This window comes from Perkinsus marinus (assembly GCF_000006405.1).
Source record: "Perkinsus marinus ATCC 50983 genomic scaffold scf_1104296928836, whole genome shotgun sequence".
Classification (NCBI taxonomy): Eukaryota; Perkinsozoa; order Perkinsida; family Perkinsidae; genus Perkinsus; species Perkinsus marinus.
The window spans coordinates 268,289-276,619 of NW_003216689.1; the positions used below are offsets into that span (position 1 = coordinate 268,289).

Sequence of the window (8,331 nt, forward strand, 5' to 3'; positions counted from 1 at the left end):
CTGCTTCCTTACAAGTCTGCTGAGCATTTACAAAACTAACAGCAACTGTTATCACCGCGAATTTATACGTAATCGTCGCCACTACGAACGAGCTCTCCTAAGGGAAGTAAATATAAATATAAAATCCTACCTAATATACGAGTTCAGAGTCAACGAGTAAACGATACTGGGAGTTTCACCCGTGATATGAAAAAAAACTCCCGTGAAAAACATGGCTGACATCTCACTTCTCAGAAACCAATTTTGTTACCAGCCGCGCAAACACATACGTCCTACATTTTACATGGAATATTACGTCACTTCTCGTTAAACGGGTTGTGAAACTCCAGTGAAGTATATAAACTCAACGCAAGCAGCACCATGAGGTCATCAAAATCATCATCGTCGTTGAGATGGAGTCGGCAATTGTCAGCAACTACCAAGGTAACATCCCCTGTAGTATATATCAAAAAAATCAGAATTTTCAATGGTTTGTTAAAGGAGTGTACTCGGCCATCTGGGACTTCACTTCTAACATCACTTCTTCCCTCAACTGTGCCTGAGTGGATTCAATGTTGGAGTTTCATAACCCGTTTTACGTGAAGTGGCGTAATACTCTGTGAAAAACGCGATATTCGCGCTATGTCGTGGTCATGATATAAGTTTTTCACTAGTGTTCTTCATGTCGCGGATGAAATTTCAATCCTAGACTAATATATATCTGGTTTCCTCAGCTGAGCTCAGAAGTTTTCTCAACGACTTAGTGCACAAAAATAGTATTTTTCAATAGAAATTTTGAGGAATTTTTATATGTATTTTTAAAATACAAAGAAAATCCTCAAAATTTCTCGTCAACATATGCATAATTTCCCACACTGAGCGCGTCCGAATGACAACTGCTAGACACACTAGACCACCACCGTTACTCACTTGCAAAGATCGTGTTATAAACTTCTTATAGATGAGCATACCAATTCCGAGGCCCGCCAGAATGCCTAGTAGAATCAGCACGACCGTACCAAATGTCACGCCACCCTCGTAAATTCTAAAGAGGACAACATTGGTAGTAATATTGATACTTTCCAAATCCACTGTGTCACTAAAATATGCCAACCGATGTTGGAATAAATCTCTGCTTAGCTCAGTTGAACTAAAGAGTTTAGGTAATTATAGAAATTCACATACAACTTCGGGTAGGAGTGGACAAAACCCAACGAGAAAATCCCCGAAATTTCTACATAAATTTCATATTATCACCAACACACGTAGTTGAACCCAACCCTAGGAGCTCCCCAGTTAGTCACATATCAGGAGCTTCGTATTTCGAGCATGCCGACGGAGGGTCCGTGAAAGCTGAGCATATCGCCTTCCGAATCGGATCCGCATCCAAATCTCCAGCATATCTGATACCACACCAGCCTGAGCATCCCCGAAACAACACCGCCATCCCCTATAGAATACCTCCATCCGTTGATTCTAACTGCGGAAGGACTCCACGCCTTCGTCTGCACTTGTGCATTGAGAATACTCTACAAAAACATATACATTCACACAAGCACCGAAAGCACTTAAACTTACCCGTTTCGTAACATCATCTTTCATGCACTTATCAATGGATGCAACATCGATCCTCAACTGCTTCATAACCTTCCCAAAGACCACATCTCTCAAAACCCCCGCCATAAAATGCCTACCCTCTCAGCACAAGCGTCACCAAATTTCCTATCATCTGCTGTGTTTTTCCATGCATCATGGGCCATCGACGCCGGGCATCTTAGGTCGAGTTTGGTAAGATACAAAATAGGCCCAAAGACTTACTCTCTGAGATAAATATCCTTATAATCGATATACGCATCTGAGTGCTTGAACGTCCCAAGAGCATCACCTAACAACAAAAACCTCCTCCTCCTCCTGCTACTACTACCACTACTACTACTACTACTACTACTACTACTACTACTACTACTACTACTCCCACCCCATGCATTCTACCCGCTGAAAGCGCCTCCGCAGTGAGCTCACGGATGCATAGTTGCCGTAGGTCTTCGTTCACGACCATACGGCCGGTCAACTGACTGTTACTCTCAACGTCATCCGAACAGTATCTATTATCAGGACACGCATACTACATTAGCACCAATATGGTCCAATTCTATGCATGAGCAACAGTATTCCTATAATATCCCATTCATACGACCCTTCCTGTTGAGTTCTTCAACCCTGTAGAATTGAACAACAGCATGCTATGATGGCGATTACTATAAACATTATTTCTTCACAGTTCTCACTAAATATCGAATTTTATTACCAATACCTGTAGTAGGGAAAATCCACTTTTAATATTACGAAAAAATCTAAATCCTTTCGCTCCTCGAAATTCAAGTCTACGAAGTTGAGCCACATTCGCTACAGCGATACAAATCCCGCCCCTCACGTGTGCTCGTCCACTGACAGACACATATCCTCATAAGCCTTATAGTCCAGGGAAAACACGTTGTAGTGCGGTCTGATGTTAATTCGGCCCTTCATCTCTCGAAAAAACGGTGCCTGCCAATGTGGGAAAATATGTAAAATTCCAAAAAAAATAGATTTTTTTTTTCATTTGCATACACTTCTACTCCAATTCCTATATAAACTGAGTGGAAAAATTCTCAAAGTCAAAACATCCCATAATATGTCCTCCCACCAGATCGTGAAACAGCTTGTAACTGTCCTGTCTCCCTGCACTAGTCCACCAGTCAAATACAACAACATGTTGAACTGGGAGGTTCCACGATAGCTCAACCAGAACGTATCTTAGGTTCAAGCTTGACGACACATACAGAGGTGAAAGATTCTACTTATGCATTCTGACGTCAGTCGCCTTGCTGTTGTCTTTGTTAAATCGATCGAGCCAACCCCTGAAGGAGCTCTCTAATATCACACCCTGCCAAAGCTACAGCCACTTACCGTAACAGTTCCGAATCTGCCCAACTTAGTAGAATGGTCGGTACGTTAACTCGTGAACCGTAACCATCATCAGCAGGGACCACATTTGTGATCTGAAAACTACCAATGAGAGCGATTCTGAAATAACCATCTAACTTTTCACAGTGCTGCAGAGTAGGAGTGACAATCATCTCTCCTACCATTGTTGAACGAATAACGGTAGTTCACAATCTTTTGATTCTGTCAAGGCTACCTTCAGTAGAAGTAGACTCATAACACTAATAAAATACTTCCATACATTGTAAGTAAGCAATGATTAAACTTCATTATCAATACATATAAATTTCCCTAATGAGAGTATGAATATTGAATTGATTATAATACGAAGTAGTTCTCTATCGTTCGCTCTTTTCCAGACACTACTGTTCACAGTTCTACAGTTCAAACCTGCAAAAGTATATGAGCCTGAGTTTAGGAGTAGCACAGCGACAAATGCTGATTATAATACGAAGTAGTTGACTATCGTTCGCTTCTCTCAAGAGTCTTGAGAGAAGCGAACGATAGTCTTCTCGGCGGTCTTGAGTCGAGACCGCCCTATTACACTACTATTGACACTTCTAGAGTTTCCAAATTCTAAAAACTATAAAGTAGCACGGTGTCGAATGCAAAAGTTCACTGTATTTCGATTCTGTCATGACCACCACTATCTCCATTAGTACATCCTGATCTCTCTTTTCGTAGGACTGTAATATCAGCACCGCTGCTGCGTTCTTCTTAGCCTCAGCTACCCTCACTTTAGATACAAACGTACAGGTTCCCCTACAAAGATTCAAAACAGGTCCAAAATCGTACCATATCCAAAACCATCACCTCTCCACGACAACTATGTTCATTGGCGTATTAGATCCTTCCACAGAAGCCGCCTCCCCCACTTTTTCATCTTTCGAGTTGAACTCCTGGCCGTCAACATCATAATCGTTTTGGCAGTGATTCGATTTGGACTCGGCAAATACCAGTCGACCTGCAGCTCAAAATTGGCAATCACAAAGATTAACAATATCATATATAGCACGAAAAGAATAATAATATCTATAGTGACAATTCTAGAACCCTCTCTCGAGAGCTTACAATACATTCTAGACGGGGATGGATACAAAACGGGTTAGCGTGTTGCTAGCACGAGTACTCTGCACATTGTTGAACGGGTTTCCCTTGACATGTATCAATTGCCCTGTATCGCAACGATGACCAAAAGACTGTCAAGATCTTTTGATTACTTCTGAACTGTCGTGTGCCTATTACAGCATAAACATATAAAGTTCCCGAGAGGATAACTCATTGTGAACCTTCCACATGACTCAGATTAGATTCTACAAACAGTCTCCCATGTAAGTGGCATCACATTATGAACATTTTTCCCATTCTCGTACCACCCTGATGAACACTACTTCTCAAAATCCAGATGAGTCTCTGCATATTGTGCGTCAGATTATATCCATATTAAATACTTCCCACTCACCTCGTTGTCGCTGGCCATAATGTGGCGTTCCAAACGTTGCCGTTGCTCCCAGCAAAAAGCCGTTATTTTGAACATGCTTAGCGACCCATGGTTCATCGATCTTCTGTACCTGACATCATCCGAATCTTACTAACGTCAACCTCTTCATATCTTACCAACTCCTCAGGTTTTATAACACGCACTTGAGCCACTGCATGAACTCCTAGAAGTACGAGGATCGACAGCCTCATCAAAGTAAGGACGATCACCAACAGCAACACACTGCTATGTCAAAGCCGACCTCAATTACGATCAACACAATTAGCAGTACTGATCAACTCGAAAGGTTCTAGAAATGATAATAATGAACAAATGGAATCTCCTCTGTCCCTCTCTGGTAAGCTCATGTTAATGACGATTGTCTTCTCTCCGAGGCGCCACCGGAAGCTCATCTTCCAGATGACAGTAACTACAGACAGAACGCTTAGTAGTACACGTGCCCCGGTTGCGGGATTGATAACGGATCATCGACTTATGATGTTGACACTATCCTTTTCTAATGGTTAGCTCCGGACACAACGACAATCATGAGTTACCACTGGGAAGACCGTAATAGGCCCATCCAGCTCATATGTTATTCACTTGAGATGAAAAGATGGTTAAGTGAAGTACACACCAGCATGAAACACTAAAACGGAACTAAATTCGAAAATGTCATAAATAATATAATTGTGATAAAATGTGATATGAATATGCTCCGATAACTGAATGCATTAAAATGTAGATGGAAAGTGTATAATGAATACTCATATTCAGTATGAAAATATACTACAACTTCTCACACTGCAAAATTACCAACATCAAAATCCAACAGTAAAAGCATCCAGCAAACATATAGGGCCTCTGAATAATCATTCCGGAATTATTCACTCACCGTTTAAACAACTCCACGGAAAATAAATTCTTACTACCGGACCCCTCGAAGAGCATACAAACATCCCATGAACCAGCCTCTTACTCGAATTGGAAGTCCTTCTTGATCTTCTGCGCCCACTCGTCAGCGTAGCAATCAAAGTAAACATAAGTGCCGTACTCGAACTTAGGGTTCACCACTGAGGGCTCGCTATGACGCTTGAACCACGTGCCTTATCAAAAGGACATTCCCGCTCGACCAAGCTGAGAGAACGTACCATATCTGCTATGGAATCTCCAACTCATCCGCTTTAGCTCTCGTGCTGCAAGGTACCTAATTTGAATCTTAGCCAGCGTAACCTAAGATTCCCACACTAGTACTGAGCGTAACTGCCAGGACGATAATAGAAAACAAACATTAGCGTGTCGAAAGACAACTTTTGAAACCTGAAAATTCCACAAGTACAACCAAACCACCGCAAATCCCCCAAACCCACATCGATTCCGTGTCATTCACCGGTTGCTGAGGATAAGGGCTCTTCCTCGCTGCACTAGACGGTATAGGATTCGCCGGAATCTGATAGTCAAAACGACAGTGAAGTTCATACAAAACCACATCGTCTCATCTCACATAGTTTCCTTCACTACAGCATAGATCGTCAGGCATCGGCCTATTCTCATAGCTCCGTAACAATACTGCTAAACCAGGCTCAACCGGCGTTGTCGTTGTTGCTGTTGTTGACAAAGGTGTGGTATCGTCATGTCGTTCCTCGACCTTTATAGGTTCATCTTCAACAACCGGTGCTGAAAAACAGTAAATACGTTACTGCGATGAGATGTGTGGTTATGTTACCTTTGAGACCAGGCGGGGGCATTGATGCTAGAGGCGGGGAAGGTGCGGGACTCGAAACAGTAGCCTAAACGCCCGATAAAGGGATCGAACCCACGACCTCCAGATATCCCTACATGGTCGGTGTCGCTACCTTCTCACTAACCTTGACACTCTCACTTCCTTCTTATCTATCTGCGAGGCTAACAACGGGCACATAATCGGCCAAAACCCCACCGAAGCTTCTCACCATCATCCAGCAGTGGTGGTGGAGGGTACTGAGGAACAGCCGGTGGGCTCGGTGGGGCCGGAGGGGATATCGAGGGGAGCGCTGGTAGAGTTGGTCGAGGCGGGGTCTGAAACCCAGAGGGGTCCGGAAGATTCAAGACAGGGCAACTCACTTTACAAGGTGGTTGATACCCGGCTGCCTTGGCTGCTAGAGCTTTCTGCATTGCCTTAGCACCAGCTGATAATGGTACCTAATCTCGACGACTCTAAGCTCGCCACTCTTCGTTTACTACCACTGCCACCACTACTACTACTACTACTACTACTACTACTACTACTACTACTACTACTACTACTACCTCCTTGACAGGTTTCTTCGGCTGTTTATCCTCATCAGAACTCTCCTGTGACTCCTGCGTGTCGGTAGGTTCCCCATCACCATTATCAGTACCATCAACATCAATAGGCTTAGTATAAGCATTAATACGATTGTCATCCAAGTTGTGGTTGGTATACAACTCCTCGTCGTGATAGTAATCAGGATTCTCATGCTCCTCAAGATAGTAACTGATAAAGCCAAATTTAGCAGCTATATTCGCTCTCCTCACAAATTTTGGAAGATTACATACAAATTCACCAACAAAAACTCGCGAGAATTTCCCAAAATTTCTTTAAAAAATTTCATATTTTCTCAGACGCGTACTCTAACGCCTGTTCAGTTATCTCCAACTCGTCGTAGTCGACATCCTCCTCATTATCCAATTTGCGTATCAACTGTTCCAGCTTGGCCTGATGCCACTGATGCCTCGCGATCCACAGCTCTACCAACAAGACTAATTCCATCGACCGTCCTTCAACCCGACCGCTACTACTTAATTCGGCGACCCTTGTGGACTCAGCGGAGCTCAACTTGGAGCCCTTCGACTTCCTTTTCTTCCCTAACAGTACCAATTCTACCCATGGGAGTAGTCCTCTCATACACCTACCCGCCTTCTCCCGGCCGCCCTCACCCATGATTTTCTCCATTTCCGCGGTATACTCGTCATTCTGGTGTGACACCTCCATCACATATACACCACCGTGTCACCCCTACCTGTTGCTTCAGCTGATCCACATAAGACTCCAATTGACTGCGAGTTTCCATCCTCTTCTGCTCGGCAGGGTCGACCTTATCCTGAAACCATCGACTTAGCCATTACTCCAAGGAAGACCCCCCTCCTCACCTGAGCTTGTAGGCCAATGAAACTGAATGGTTTAGTTTTGCTTTCTCTCTCAAACTCTTTGAACCGCTCCATTTCGACCTGCAAAATCTATCGGGGAGTCCTCATGTGTTGGTGAGCCAACCTCAATCTTCCGTCGAGCGTCAGTGAGCTTCCCCTTGTCCTTCACTTCCTGAGCATTAGAACCGAATTGCTGGTGGAAAAATGGTTAACTAATAACAGTACCGTTCCATTGATCCACTTCATGATATCCTCTCTAAATCGTTGAAGTTTTTTAATCTCCTTTTTCAAATCCATTTGGTTTTTCTCCTGAAAAAATCGCGTAAAAAATTCCGCCTACCTTTACTTTTCGTTCCAACTCACCCGTTGGTTTTGATTTTGGCTCTCCTCCACTTTTCGCCATACTTGTTGGAATTCATCAATTCCTTCATCGACTTTCTTCAGAGTAACGTCAATGGTCGCCTGCAATTTTCGACTGGCAGACATGAGGTCGACCTACTGCCACTAGAGTGGTTCAAAAGGGAAAAAGGAGATTACAACTACAGGGTGTCGACTTGGAAATGGCGCTGCCCCCATAACTTGGTGTCACGAAATTCATGGTTTTCGCCCCCCCCCCCAATTCGGTTCACTTCCATTGACGAGAAACAGGATGAGAAGACGATGTCGGTTGATCAACGAAGGCATGGATAAAACATATCCGAGAGATATCAAGCTCTGGCACAGATTTCTTGTGAATT

The 8,331-nt window shown here is 43.5% G+C and overlaps 2 protein-coding genes across 2 annotated transcripts; both read right to left on the minus strand.

Moving 5' to 3' along the window:
- Positions 1-386: 386 nt before the first annotated feature.
- Positions 387-4,656, minus strand: Pmar_PMAR006811 (conserved hypothetical protein; the record flags this gene model as incomplete). Its single annotated transcript, XM_002788076.1, has 16 exons — positions 387-538; positions 910-1,024; positions 1,284-1,382; positions 1,441-1,508; positions 1,558-1,626; positions 1,674-1,752; positions 1,798-1,864; positions 1,972-2,084; positions 2,414-2,526; positions 2,666-2,774; positions 2,820-2,879; positions 2,929-3,020; positions 3,627-3,726; positions 3,778-3,928; positions 4,427-4,535; positions 4,582-4,656. The coding sequence occupies 16 exons, from the start codon at positions 4,654-4,656 to the stop codon at positions 464-466; spliced, it is 1,494 nt and encodes a 497-aa protein (XP_002788122.1). The 3' UTR covers positions 387-463.
- Positions 4,657-5,419: 763 nt separating this feature from the next.
- Positions 5,420-8,080, minus strand: Pmar_PMAR006812 (tropomyosin 1, isoforms 33/34, putative; the record flags this gene model as incomplete). Its single annotated transcript, XM_002788077.1, has 16 exons — positions 5,420-5,550; positions 5,596-5,651; positions 5,699-5,764; positions 5,815-5,894; positions 5,949-6,121; positions 6,171-6,234; positions 6,327-6,349; positions 6,397-6,502; positions 6,548-6,625; positions 6,734-6,941; positions 7,078-7,283; positions 7,462-7,548; positions 7,598-7,675; positions 7,719-7,766; positions 7,820-7,903; positions 7,958-8,080. The coding sequence occupies 16 exons, from the start codon at positions 8,078-8,080 to the stop codon at positions 5,420-5,422; spliced, it is 1,611 nt and encodes a 536-aa protein (XP_002788123.1).
- Positions 8,081-8,331: the final 251 nt, after the last annotated feature.